Here is a 14,741-nt window from a genome sequence, read left to right on the forward strand (position 1 = left end):
ACAAAAAGATACATTTAAAAAAAGAAAAGTCAAATTCTGAGAAAAAAGTCAAATTTGAGATGCATTGTGGGACATGTAGTTTATGGGCAACATGCTTTTGCAAGCTCTTGTGGGGCCACATAAAATGAAGTCGTGGGCCGGATTTGGCCCCCGGGCCTTGAGTTTGACACCCCTGAACTATAGTGAAACACAAACAAAAACTTACTTTCATCTGCTTAATATTGCTTAAGAAGCTTTTTTTCCTTTTAGAAAATAACTTTAATTTCAGGCCTTTTACTTTCATATGAATAGATTTCTTAATATGTTGCTCTTGTTTAACGTTGCAAATAAGGCACAGCTTGGTGTCTCTTTCCTTTTTATCTCTCTTTTCTTTGTATCTCCTCTCTTTGTGTAGATGTTTAACCTTCCTTGCACCCTTTCCTCCCTCACAAGATGTGTAAAAGAAAAGAAACAAAAGTAGAAAAAGAATATCACAAAGAGATTGATAAAACGCCTGAGTGTAATCACGGCAAGTCGTCGCCAGTCATTTTCATAAAAAGAAAACAAATCTTCACTCTCTCACCGTCAGCCACATCCAGACACGACTCAGACATTACTGCCATATTGTTGACCTCTTTTGTATTCTTCCAGTTTTTCACTCAAATAGGTAATTTTCTCTGCATGATGCAAGGCATTGATACCGTGTAAGAGAAGCTAATTGACAGGCAGCCAGAGGAGTGGAACATAATATCCAGCTGATACTGCTTCTGAACAAAACTCATATCATTCTACATAACACCGCTGCACACTGGGTCTGCATTAAACATATTAAAGTAACTCTAATGGAATTATAGGACATTTATATTGGTTTATTTCCATTGAAAAACTGAATCTCTAGGCATCAAGAAAATCTGCAATACGTCGTGCTAATTTCCTATTTATAATGTATGTATATGTTTTATAAATATAATGTTCCTGGTTCCAGTGTCAGACTGGACAATGCAGGACGCTTTCTGTGTATTTTCTTATTACAAAGGCATTTGAGGCATAATCCACATGGGAAGGAAAGCTAAACAATTGAACATGATTTAATTGTTTTTTTAAGGTTATTCTACAAACACCTTAATGTGACATTATATAAAAAGGTGCTGGCCACTTTAAGCATCCGGAGAACCATAGCTGGTATACATCTGGGACATGAGAACAGAAAACAATTGAAATAAATCAATTAAGACTTGTATGGCCAATGCATATCCATAATAATGGATTCAATCCTGCAAATCGGTTTGATACATCCCTACTTGCACGCACGCACACTCCCACCCGCCCACATCAACAAAGGACTTTGAAACGTTATGGAAACAAACATAAAGAAATCATCACACTCTCTCCCACACACATGTGTACTGAAATACAAACACTCACTTGTGCTGGTGAGTACAGGTTGAGGCTGGAGTCCCGCAGGTTGAAGGCTCCTGAGTGCGTGCTGCCTCCTGAATGTCTCATCTTCCTCACCCCCTCCCCCCTCTCTCTGGTCACACATCCTCTGTCTTTTGCGCCTGCTGGGCCTCCAAGTCCTTTGTCCACCTTCCCCCCCCCACAGCTGGGGGCGCCCATGCAACAGAGGGTGCCCTGGGCCAGCTCCAGCTCAATTTCTGCATCCATCTCCGCCTCCTCTTGGGCCTCCTTGTTGGAGTCGTCCAGGTGCTTCATCAGCACGGCCACCACCACATTGATGAGCACGAACTGGGCGGTGAGCACGAAGGAGACAAAGTACATGGGCGAGATAAACTGAAGGCTAGGATTGCAGGCATAGTCCACATCAGTGCCATGGTCTGGTGGGCACTCCCGCAATGTGTCCTGTTGTCCAGAAAGGCAGAAGAGGAAGACAAAGGGGGGTTGGTTAGGAGTGTTCAAGGAGACAGGTAAGCATTAAGGCAGCAGTTCCCAACCTTTTTCAAATCAGGGCCCACTTAAGAATCTAAAACAATGTTGCGGCCCACATTCAACCATAAACATTACGGAGGCTAAAACATGTTCTGATGTCAATCCAGTAGTACAGACCGTTGTCAAGGACTGTAATGGCCGTTGTTAAGGAGGATCAAGAAAGAGAAAGGAAAGGAGGTTCAAAAAAATAATGAAATGTTTCCACACAAATCATGATGTTTTGCAAATGATTTGGCGGCCCACTTGCAATGCCTTCGCGGCCCACTAGGGTGGGAACCGCTGAATTAAGGAATACCACATTATTTGGATAACACTTTGTGAAGGAACAGGAAGTGGACAAAATAACAGGAGTAGATTCAATCTGGAGTGTGGAACTTATGAAGGATACGTTTCTGAATCGGATGCACCGTATAAAAAACCTCAGCGTTTAGAGGAAGGACTTTAGGAGAGTGCTACTGCTGGCAATGGAGTACATACGTTTGAGGTGAGTTTGGTTGTGTTGTACACTGCAAAATATAGAGAGCTTCCTCCGCTAAGTTATATTATGTAGATTCATTTGCCAAGGGCTACAATGTAATGGACAATCATTTATATGTAAAAGTCTTTTCAAATACAAAAGTGCCACACTCCCGCTTTAAAATACATTTAAATTAATACAGCGCCCCTGCAACAGATTACAGTTATTAACATTTACATTGCTTGAATAATAATAAAAAAAAAGCGAAAAATAAGTCAGGTTGTAAATGTCATCGTACGATACAGTGAGCTTAGCCAAAACACGCCTGAATAAAATGTGATGCTCATATAAAAATATGTTAAGTACATTTAAGGTAATTGCATGCCTCAAGCTCAGGTTAACGAGGCTCCTTGTATTCAGGACGACTTGTAAAATCATCATACCCTTAATTGCTTTGCTTCTATGCAAAACGACAGCAGCCTTTTTTTTTTCTGTCTTTAGCATTTTTCTACACGCTCAGCAGAGTTTGGTCAAAGTAGAATAAAAGTGCGATCTGGAGGAATAACACATATTTGAAGCAGCCTCTGACCTTAAATAACAATGTTAGCCCTCTGAGCTGAAGACGGTCTTTCCTATCTTACTTTGCATGACTTGTACACACTGCATCTCCTTCTGCTTCCACTCCTTTTCCATCTCGTTTCCACACATAGTCCTCTTCCAAATCTCCTTTGCGCTCACACGTGATGCTGTACCACCCCCCTTTTTCCAATGTGTGCTTTAACTTACCCTCTGGAGGAAATAAATCATAACTGGTGAGTTCTTTAAGCCCCTTCCCATCCTCTCATCTTCCCTCTTATTACAGTTTGCCAGTGCCTCCTTTTTCTCCCCACTGCTTTCTTACACTCTCCCTCATTATTTCCTCTCTCCTATCATTGCTGCATCACTAATTACCACTCTGCCTCGCCGGCCTTTCACTAAACCACGGCAGATCTACCTATCCCACATCCCAGGTAGTCATTTGACAGCGAAAACGACAGAGATTTACTCAGAGAGGGAGCATCTGTAGCCCGCTGGTTTGCTTCATGGCCCGCTACCATCCGCTGTACCTTTATGTATGCAGTGTGTGTTTAATGGCCCTCCGACATGCATCATTATAATCTCTATTTCCTCCTTGGAGCTTACATGAGAGCATGGTGGGGATCGCTGCTGCTGCTGCTGATAGAGTGGTGTGTTCAGGGGAAATTGTTTTTTTGTGTTTATGCGTGTGCGATGAGGCACAGTTACTCCCCTGCCCATCAGCAAGGATATCTGTGCTCCCAGTGCCGAGCGAGCACATTTGCTTTTCATCAGTGGGGAAGTGGAAGATGAGAGACGTAAAGGAGGAGTGTGTCTCTTATCTCACACCACCTTTCCACTCCTTTTTTGTTGCACTACTTCTACTATAACAACGTTGTAAAATAAAAGCGTGCAATATTATGTTGTTACGATGATTGCTACTACATTACATGTTCTACTTACATTTATAATACTGCTACTTATCTTTTTCCACCTTGAATGCGTCTCTTTTCATTGAATTAACTTGTGCCTGGCTCTTTTTTTAATACAGTTAGTGTTGATGTCTGTATCTGTATTGTCCCTGTTGCTTTGTATATTTCCCCTGTGTTGGTCGATGAAGGGATTTTATCGATTCTGTCTCACTGTATTCTCAAACTCTGATTATGCCCGTTAAAACACAAAGGATAAGTAAGTAACTTCGTACCTTCATGATGCCATTCCAGTTGTCGCCCGTGGAGACTTGAAATAAGGTAAGGAAGGCCATGCCAAAGTTCTCAAAGGTAGCGTGACGACTCATTCCCTCACATGGGTAGTCTTCGTTGCATACTGAGGATGAGAGGTAGATGGACGGGTGGATGTAGAAAGAGGAGAAGGTATCATGTCAAAAGGTGAGAGGATGAAGAAAAAGTGAAAATGGAACAGGAAGGGGGAAAGGGTTGACAAAAGAAGAAGAGATTTGTGAATTTTGAATAACACTGTACATGTCACTGCTTACAAAAAACGCAGAGGCAAGCACCATCTCTGACGCTAGGGTGACTAAACAAGCCGACTCAGTGCAGACAAAGTCTGTTATCAAATCGGTCGCAACGTGACCAAACACTCTATTTGTCTTTGAGCTTATATCCCAAGATAATCTCTGCAACGGCCTCAAGAAGCAACACTTGCATTTGCCACTAATCCCTTTTTCCTGCCAAGCTCCAATAGGAAGCATCGTTGCCACGGGCTGCAGCTGCAGCTCACAAGGGAAATGTGACAGTTCGGAAGAAATATCTTCTTACTTCAATGTGGATATTTTAGGACAGCACTTATGTATCAGAATACTGGAGAGTGGCTTGAATCCCTAATGGTGTCTGACTGCAGGAGGAAGAACTGATGAAAGGGAATACAAGATGGAGAGGAGATAAGGAGATTTTCATAATCAAGTTAATACAACTCCTCCTGACCCTATGTGTACGAGCTGAGTTTACTATAATGACTACACGGAATATGGAAGTCAGAATTATATTTCCCCTCTGGGTCTGCTCTGTAACCGCCTCCTCACACCGACAGTGATTATATGTGGCACATGTGCTCTTCCACTACAGCGCTATCCTGTCCTCTCAACATGTCCACATGTGATGAATCAAACAAGTGGACTGAGTTTATGTATATGACCGCATAACACACATTTCTCAGAAGTTTAAGGACAAATTGGTCCAAAAATGCTGTTAATCATTTATCCAAACAGAATGTTGGTTGAAATATTCAAATACATTTTTCACAATAAATCAATGTATCATAATAGTGTCAATAAGTGATTGTGTCTTTGTTGTACCGATGCTAGTGACATGTGTCTGAGCACAAATACATGTAACATCATTGGTTCTGTTGAGCCTTTGATAGACTCTTTCTAGAAACTACCAAAGATCAAGGAAAGAATATATAGATTTGCAGTGAAAAACAAAAACGTTGTTATCATTTAGATTTTTGCTTAATGACGTATTTCTTTTCAGCATCATGACCGGACGAGTACTCACCAAGTTCTCCAAATAGCTCTACTCCTAAGGCGGCGTAGATGAAAAACAGCAGCATGAAAAGCAGGCCCAGGTTACCCACCTGTAACACACACGCACACGCGCACACGCACGCACGCACACACACACACACACACACACACACACACACACACACACACACACACACACACACACACACACACACACACACACACACACACACACACACACACACACACACACACACACACACACACACACACACACACACACACACACGCACGCACGCACGCGCACACACACAGACAGGAGAACATCTTACCATGCACATGTTATACACAATTTGACATGTTCTTTGTGAGAAGCATGAGACAAAAGACATCAACAAGTCATTGCTCATGTGCTAAATCAGCCATTGACTTGCTTTATGCTCGATTGAACATCATTTAAAATTATTACTCAAGATCATATTGTACTACTTTTAAACAAGTAAGCAGGACATCAAATGTGCATTCAAAATGTCAAACCTCTTTCGAGCATGCTGTTCTCAAACTCTTCTTTGTTCTGCAAACCATGGCACAATTTCCTCTGAGACTTTTTATAAACTGGAGCCCTGAAGCTGTTGGGATTTTGTGACTTTGGGGGTTTGGGACTTGGCTCGGTTCCACCACTAAACATCCTTCTGTTACCACAGCCTAATGGTGATGATGATGGGAAGCACTCAGGGCCAAATCTAATCCCATTACAGGGATTCAAAACCCAGTCCCCTATTCTCTGTCTTTAACACTCCACTAACAACGCTGCTCCGGCGGGAATGAGCAAACGCACTGACAGATAGTTGCTATAATTATAGCGTCTGTGCTCTAAAGAGGGTTTGGTTCACTTCACCGGCCTTTCAGGGTAAAGTCCGTTCCGATCTGTTGTTGAGTTGGTTGAGGGAAAATGCAGAAACATAATGACAAGGCAACATCTAAGGACATTTCCCATAGGTTGCACCGCAAATAATGCTAATTGAATAGCTTATGATGAGATATTGTTTGAAGAAAAAAAAAAAAAAAAAAAGATTCAACTTATTGTCATTACGTAGTACACGTAGTTACCATGTAACGAAACGGTGTCTCTGCATTTTGACCCATCCTAGTGTTAGGAGCCGTGGGCTGCCATTATGTACGGCGCCCGGGGAGCAGTGTGGGGAACGGTGCCTTGCTCAGGGACACCTCGGTAGCACTTGGTCTTTCCGGGACTTGAACTGGTGACCTTCCAGTTGCCAAGCCAAGTCCCTATGGACGTCGCCACCACAAGCAGGGTTGTAATAATTTCTCTATTACACTCAAGGTTGTTTTATCTTTGTTTGTTTTATCTCTCCTTTATAAATCACTTTAATGATAACATAAGGAAATCAGCTGACTCAGTAAGAATAATCTTTACATTTGAAACGCTGTAACCCTCATTGCCTGATATGACATTTAATGAAACTGCTATAGGGCATGGTGAAAGAGGACGAATCAAAGGCATGCTACATTAAGTAGCATTTACATTTGGAAACTTCTAGAGTTTCCTTTCAATGTAGACAAATGAGGGCCATTACATGCGGCGCATGCTGATGAGTCTCTGTGGACTGAGTGTAATTGAGGTAATTGCCATAGAACTTTTCTTCTGGAGTGCTGTAATATTTCTAAAACGGACGGTTTGCCAGAAGTACATCTCCAAGTAATTGCTATGAGGCCTGGTGTACTCAACAATCTGTGCTTGATAAGGACACGAGTCAATGTGAGATCCAGGATAAGGATGAATGCATTTTGAGAAGTTTTGCCAAGAGGGATTTAACGGTGTTTTCAATGGGGATTAATAACGTTCCCTTTGCTGGAGGAAGAGGTTTGCAAATCCATTTTCTATTAATGAAATGATGTATCTCCATTTCTTAAGCTAAAAACAAATACTTGTTATTGCGTGGACGCCTTTCCATAGCACACATCTCCACATCTGTGGTTTCTCAGCCATTTCCAGAGAAGACATAAAACAACTGTCTCCACTTGAGAGCCAACATGATATAGGCGATTAGTGTACGTGAATGCTGGTTGCAGCCGTTTCACATCCGTTGCAGAGGAGAGGATAAAAGACTTTGATGTAGGTAAAATCACATTTTGACTACGTCTTTGTAAAGCAAAGCCATTTCACTTAACATGCCAATGAGCCGATAAGCTTTCTACCCCATTTAGTCTAAGTGCATGGATCCCTCATTACATCTCCATGTCCTGCTATGGCATATTAAATATATAAATTACGTGTGGAACTTCTGAAGCATTCACATCATGTCTAATCCCATGAGTTATTATTCTAGCAGCCATCTATCTGTGCGGTGCCAAGGTTATTCATACTATGCCAATATGACCTGTTCCCGTGCGTAACTGTCCCCATAAGCTTTTGTTGAAATGCCAATACTGTCAATGTGAGGTAATGAGGAAATGTTGGAAGCTTGCCATTTCCTTTTCCACAGTGAAATATAGGGTGATATCAGCTCAGGTTCATCTCTCGCCAGGTGTAACGCCTTCACTCTCACCTCAGTGTGCACACATACACACAGCGAGACCTCCTGGAACTGTTTCATTAGCCCCAGTTGTATTTACCTTCCCAGATGCCCTTGGGATGAAGCAAAGGGCTCAGTGTTAATGAGAGGGGGATCAATAAAAAGGAAATGCACCTGCCCCCCCTCACCTCTGCCTGCCCTGTGTGTGTGTGTGTGTGTGTATGTGTGTGTATGTGTGTGTATGTGTGTGTGTGTGTGTCAGCCAGTATGTGGCATGCATGAGTCATCTATTAGAGTTGCCTCCAGGCCAAAAGAGAAAGAAAGGGTGGTGGGGGGGGGGGGGGGGGGGGGGGGACTCAATGCTACTCTGGCTATTGACTGAGACTGACCAACTCTCTCTCTGGGATTGTGTGTGTCTGTGAGGAACAAAGAGGCAGAGACAGTGTGTAAGTGTGTGCCCACTGTACCTGAGGCAGGGCTTGGACCACCGTATCCAAAAGGGCTCTCATCCCTGTGGCCATCTTCAGCAGCTTCAGCACTGTGTGTGTGTGAGAGAGAGAGAGTGTGAGAGAGACATATATAGAGAGAGAGAGAGTGAGAGAGACATAGAGAGAAAGTGTGGGCAGTTAGAGGGAAATCCCTCAGGTTGAATTACAGGCTTAATGGGAAACATTTAACTGGAGAAAGGTCAGTTCTTCATTTATTCTCCCATGGAACACACACACACACACACACACACACACACACACACACACACACACACACACACACACACACACACACACACACACACACACACACACACACACACACACACACACACACACACACACACACACACACACACACACACACACACACACACACACACACACACACACACACACACACACACACACACACACACACACACACACACACACACACACACACACCAGTCATTGGCTGCTATGAAACTGACCTATAAAAGTAGATCGCAGTTTCAACAGATATATTTTAACACACCAGCAAGACAAAATCAAGGTTCAAATGCATTTCACTGAAAACAATTCAAAGGACATTTGGACGTGTGAGCGTGGGCCTGATATACAAAGGGCAAATAGGCTGTTGCTCAGGAAACTTTAGCTCAGACCTGCTTTTCAGTGGATGTGTGTACATATCTCACACATGTAGTATACTGTACCTCGGGCTATCCTCAGTACTCTCATGATCCGGATGATGGTGGGGTTGATGGGCAGGGCAGCACTGAAATCGATTTCCTCCAGGGTGATGCCCATCACCGACAGAAGCACGATGGCGAGGTCCAACTGGTTCCACCTAGCGTTCACACACACAGAAAGTATGCACATGTAAATATGCAAAAAGGTCTGGCACCACACACAAAAACCAAAGCAAGTATAAAAACAAGTTTCTAGGCATGTCAGTGCTGTGTAAAAAAAGGTTCTGGACCTAACTGAACAACGAGACATGCATTTATTATCAGTTATGTTAAGGCAATTTCATCTCCTTTAACCCTTATGTTGTGTTCGGGTCTCCCGTGACAAGTTAAAATGATATAATAATTAGGCTCTAGTTTTTTTTAACGGAACAAGGCTTCATGATATCCTCCACAACAGCTATATAAACACTACACAACAGATTTTGACAATTTTAGCCAAGTCTGAAAGTCTCTAAAAAAAAAGTGTATCATTTGGTGTTCGGGTCTGGGAAGACTCGGGGTCAAATTTGGCCCAATCAAGATTCATCTGTGAGGATCATGTTCTTTGATGTCTCCAGTGCCTTCAACGCCATCCAGCCCCCGCTCCTGGGGGACAAGCTGCAGCTCTCGGGGGTGGATCACCACCTCACCTCCTGGATCACCTGCAGAAGTTCTCTGACGACTCTGCCATCGTTGGCCTCATCACCAACGAGGAAGACAGGGAGTACAGGGAGCTGACGCAGGACTTCACCCTCTGGTGCCAGAGGAACCACCTTCAGCTGAACGCAGCGAAGACCAAGAAGCTGGTGGTGGATTTCAGACGGCGCCAACACTCCCCCCCGACACCAGTGAACTTCCAGGGAGCGGACATTGAGATTGTGGAATCTTACAAATACCTGGGTGTTCATCTGAACAATAAACTGGACTGATAATTCTGCTACTCTGTCCAAGAAGAGACAGAGCAGACTCTTTCTGCTGAGGAGACTGAGGTCTTTCGGGGTGCAGGGGGCACTCCTTCAGACTTTTTATGACTCTGTTGTGGCGTCAGCCATTTTCTCTGGTGTGGCCTGCTGGGGCAGCAGCATCTCGGCTGCTGACGGGAAGAGACTGAACAGACTGGTAAGGAAGGCCAGCTCTGTCCTGGGGAGTCCTCTGGACACTGTGGAGGTGGTGGGAGACAGGAGCCAAGCTGTCCTCCCTGCTGGACAATATGTCCCACCCCCTCCAGGACACCCTGTCCTCACTGTGCAGCACCTTCAGTGACAGGATGCTGCACCCCTGCTGTCTCACGGAGAGAGTCCTTCCTTCCTGCAGCGGTCAGACTTTACAACCAGCACTGCCCCTAGTAGACCCTCCTACACACACCACAACACAGACTATAACACCCCTTGCTGCTAAATACAAACCGACTTTGTGCAATATGTGCTATATGTGCAACATATATATGCCGTTAATAACTGTAATTTATACCTGGCTGCTAAACCCTTGTTACTGTTACAAGGTATGTATCTTGTATTTTGTAAATTGTGTAACTTGCTGCTGTTAAATACCGTCAAACTATGTGCAATATATACTTTATATACATATGCCATCTTTAATAACTGTAATATATACCGGGCTGCTGAATCCTAAGAACTGCTACAGGATTTGATATGTAGATTTGATTTGTTTTTTATCTGTATTTTTGAAAATTATGTAACTTTTTTAGTTTTTTATCTTTTTTTTTTAGCATATTGTTTATTATATTATAACTTAGTACTTTTTTAACGCATGTAAGATATGCAACACTAAGCTGTCTGTGGCTCTTTCCTGCTGTAACGCTGCCAATGTCCCCTCTGTGGGACTAATAAAGGTCTTTTGTGAAATCATCAGGGTGCACCAGGCACACTGAGTGCTAACACATTTGGCACTGCTGATTCATTTGTCAGAATGCTTGCCAACATATCTCATTTAAAATGCCAATGACAACAGTGAAATAACCCGCAAGACATGATAATGGGGCTATATGTCTGTTTCATTTGACACCTTTTCTTTCTGGACTCATCCACCTTGTATAAGGGGAAACAAAGCGAAGTGTATCATCCTCTATGCATGTAGCCATACAGTCAACTGAGGATGACAGCTGACTTTGTTCATATCTACAATGCAATGCTGCTTTATTACTTTCTCAAAGTCATACAGACAGCAGCTCACCTGATAGAAAAGCACCCGTTGCTCATTTAAATTGACATTTGAATTTCAAATCTCTGCAGCTGCCTTATTACTTTTTGGCCCGTCACACAAACCTTTACATTATATATACTGCACACTTACACCAGCCGCAGCTCAGTTATTGCCACATGCAGCAGTGTGTTTGTGTGTAGCCTGCTATTCCATTGACCCAGTTCTGCAGCTGGCCTGAGAGTCACCCGGCCCATACATGACACACAATGACTGCTCACAGCTGTTGCTAACACTACATAAAAAGAGACAAAGTGCCAGCTGATAACCGTGCAATAAATGTGTCCTATATCCGCCCATCTCGTTCCCATTTCATCACTTATGTGTCTTCCTCCTTCTTTGTCTTTGATCAGTCCAGCTTCCCCTCCTATTTATTATCTGTCTCTTCCACGTCGCTCCTCTTCTCGCTCGCTGTTCGCCACCTTAACTCTCTCTCTTCTCTAAAACTAAAATAAGCCAAAGACATTAAACTACCATCAGTGTAATATATGCTTCCAAATCTTCAGCCGACTTTAATTAGTCCCCACATATCCCTGAGAAGAATAAGATATCCGTCTTGTCGTGGTGCACATTTGGGTGAGTGACACATCAATTCGTCTCTGGGCTCTGAGTGAATGAATGTGGGACAGGCCGGCGCTGAGGTGCGTTTCCCCCCAAGGTCAAACAAAGGTGAGTACAGTAAGTTGGAGATATGGAAGCAGAGAACCCATAACTAACTTGGTTTCTTTAAGCACAATGGTGCTATAGTTCACTCAATAGCTTTTTACAAGGACAAAGGAATGTCCGATCCATTTTGAAAGATGTACATTTTGAAGAAAGGGAACGAAAAACTGATTTGATGGTGAGCAAAAACAACGCAAAAATGGATAGAAAGCTGCGATATTTGTACCACAATATGGTTTAGCTAAGTTCTATCTGAACGCCTCAGAGCCGCTCACATCTTTCAACGTGTTTCATAATCCTCTGTATCGTCAACGCTGTTATTCCCTATTCCATTTATAATGATCAAAGCAAAAGGCGGATTTGTGCAGCCATTACTCTTTCAACTAAATAACTGTTTATTATGGCACTATTTATATCATATGTTAATTCACCAGATTATGGGATGTGCCTGGAGCCCCGACAGTGGCTCCATGTGATGAGTGAGCTGAGCTGAACAGGAGATATTGTCACGTTTGCTGACATTGAATATTGTTTTGTAATATTCTTCTTTCTCGCATCTAATCCAGAGGGCATTTGTGTTTTCAGACTATAGGAAAGCTGATTGACAATCATCTCGCACCGTCACCTCTGAACCAGATTTACAAACCACAATTAATTGATCAGTATCGCTATAAAAAAGCTGTCTTGTATTCTTACTATCTATACATGTGTAAATACATAGTAAAGCACGTACATACACTTATAGGCACACAGCAAAGGATGCACGCGCGCGCGCACGCACGCACGCACGCACGCACGCACGCACGCACGCACGCACGCACGCACGCACGCACGCACGCACGCACACACACACACACACACACACACACACACACACACACACACACACACACACACACACACACACACACACACACACACACACACACACACACACACACACACACACACACACACACACACACACACACACACACACACTGTACCTTTCTTTAAAGAAGCGACGGAAGCCGAAGGCGGTGAGTTTGAGTGCCGATTCGAGCACAAACATGGAAGTGAAGAAATAGTTGCAGTACTTCAGGGCGAGATCCAGAGACTGGAAAGAGAGTGTGAAAAAGGTGTGTGTGTGTGTGTGCGTGCGTGTGTAAACAGGGTAGGATGGAGTATTAGCGTCAGGAGGAAACCGAAGAACAGGAATAGTTCCCATTTGTTTGCAGAGTACAACCAAACATGCCAGAAGGCAAAACGGGACATCTTCCATTCGTGGAACAACACACATTACATCCAGCAACAAATACACCAACCATATTTTAGCGTAGTATTTAGATAGTCTAAAGGCAAGCATGTTTAATGATCTTAAACACCCAGCCCAGCTTCCTGTTACTGCTGAGGCTGTGGATTTGTTTAGCTCGGCTGTTTTCTCCTTCAATAAATAGAGCTGTGTCTTCTGAGAAGCGGGAGGCAGGCAAATGTCAACACAAACAGCTGACACATACCGTCAAGACCTGTGATATTTATCTGCTGCTTGGTCAGTTTGAGAAAGCTTGCTCCATTTTAAATGTCAAACGGCCATCTTATCTCAAGGATAATCACTTTCCTCACCCTAAAAAAAAAACACAACCGACGCTATCAGGCTTTTGAACCTTCAATCGTCACACATGAATGGACAGATAGGCGTACAGCTAACACCGCTCTGACAGAATAGAATCAACAGTGCAATCACAGCTCCTTTGTATGGACTCCAGCTAACACCGGCCTGGTTACAGCTTCATGGTGGTGCCACTGTGTCTTTATAAGAAGCTGCTGTTTGACAGACATTAGTACTCGGCATACAATCCAGGAATAAGTTCCGCCTAGTGAGATGGAGCTTGTAGGAGTCCTTCTGTTTGTGTCGACATTTTGTGAAACAGGCACTTTTGGGAAAGTCAGAGCTAAGTTGCACAAATCTCTAATTACTGACATAAATGCAAGTTGCTTCTCCTCATTTATCACCCACACACATAACTACTCTAGTGGACCGGCGCCAGCTGCTGCACTCCCTAAACAAGACACACCCATTGTTTTCATAAACAACCACATCAATTACAGCTCTCTGTAGCTTACACGAGGTTGGTCGTAGTGCTCTAAGGACATGGTGATGACGTTGATGGCGATAATGAAGGTGATGATGAGGTCCAGGTAGTGGTTTGTGCACAGTGTGTGGATCATCAGGCGTATGTGGCCGTAGCTGGCAAAGTAGGGCAGCTTCTGGGCTTCTGTTGGCAGAACAATATATCAACAGTTTTTAAATATATTCAATCGAATTTACATTTTAATGAGGGTATCTTCAGATTTATCCTTTTTTCTTTATCCTGCAACTGGATGACTAACGGAAGCGCTATTTTCTGTATAAACTATGCTTTCTGCCCTCCCGCTTCTTCACCTTTTGTTTGTTTGTCCGATGTATGAATTGTCTGTACTAATAATGAAATAGTAGAATAATAAAAAAAAAAAAGATGATTGTGTTATTTAAATATTTCGTTTTCCCTGCAGTGATATAAAGTAGTTATCATGCTATACAGCCAGGCTTGGGTCAGATTGCTTTCAAATGTAATCACCGAAACAAATTACATAGCAATGTTTGTAATTAGCAACTTAATCCATTAGTTTACAAAAATAAAATCTATTCCAACTACTTTTGGTAATCAGGCAAACCTTCAA

At 43.1% G+C, this 14,741-nt stretch overlaps 1 protein-coding gene across 2 annotated transcripts in view; it reads right to left on the reverse strand.

Annotated features, from left to right (window-relative positions):
• cacna1ia (calcium voltage-gated channel subunit alpha1 Ia) overlaps window positions 1–14,741 on the reverse strand; it is a 178,742-nt gene that overhangs the window by 14,607 nt on the left and 149,394 nt on the right. For both annotated transcript variants that reach the window (XM_034089015.2, XM_034089014.2), the window contains exons 26-32: window positions 14,145–14,296; window positions 13,028–13,137; window positions 9,144–9,277; window positions 8,428–8,498; window positions 5,455–5,533; window positions 4,143–4,264; window positions 1,405–1,839 (exon numbers count right to left, since the gene is read on the reverse strand). In XM_034089015.2, coding sequence (XP_033944906.2) covers window positions 1,405–1,839; window positions 4,143–4,264; window positions 5,455–5,533; window positions 8,428–8,498; window positions 9,144–9,277; window positions 13,028–13,137; window positions 14,145–14,296 — 1,103 coding nt within the window. The remainder of the gene's footprint in view (window positions 1–1,404; window positions 1,840–4,142; window positions 4,265–5,454; window positions 5,534–8,427; window positions 8,499–9,143; window positions 9,278–13,027; window positions 13,138–14,144; window positions 14,297–14,741) is intronic.

This window comes from Pseudochaenichthys georgianus, chromosome 8 (genome assembly GCF_902827115.2).
Source record: "Pseudochaenichthys georgianus chromosome 8, fPseGeo1.2, whole genome shotgun sequence".
NCBI classification, from domain to species: Eukaryota; Metazoa; Chordata; class Actinopteri; order Perciformes; family Channichthyidae; genus Pseudochaenichthys; species Pseudochaenichthys georgianus.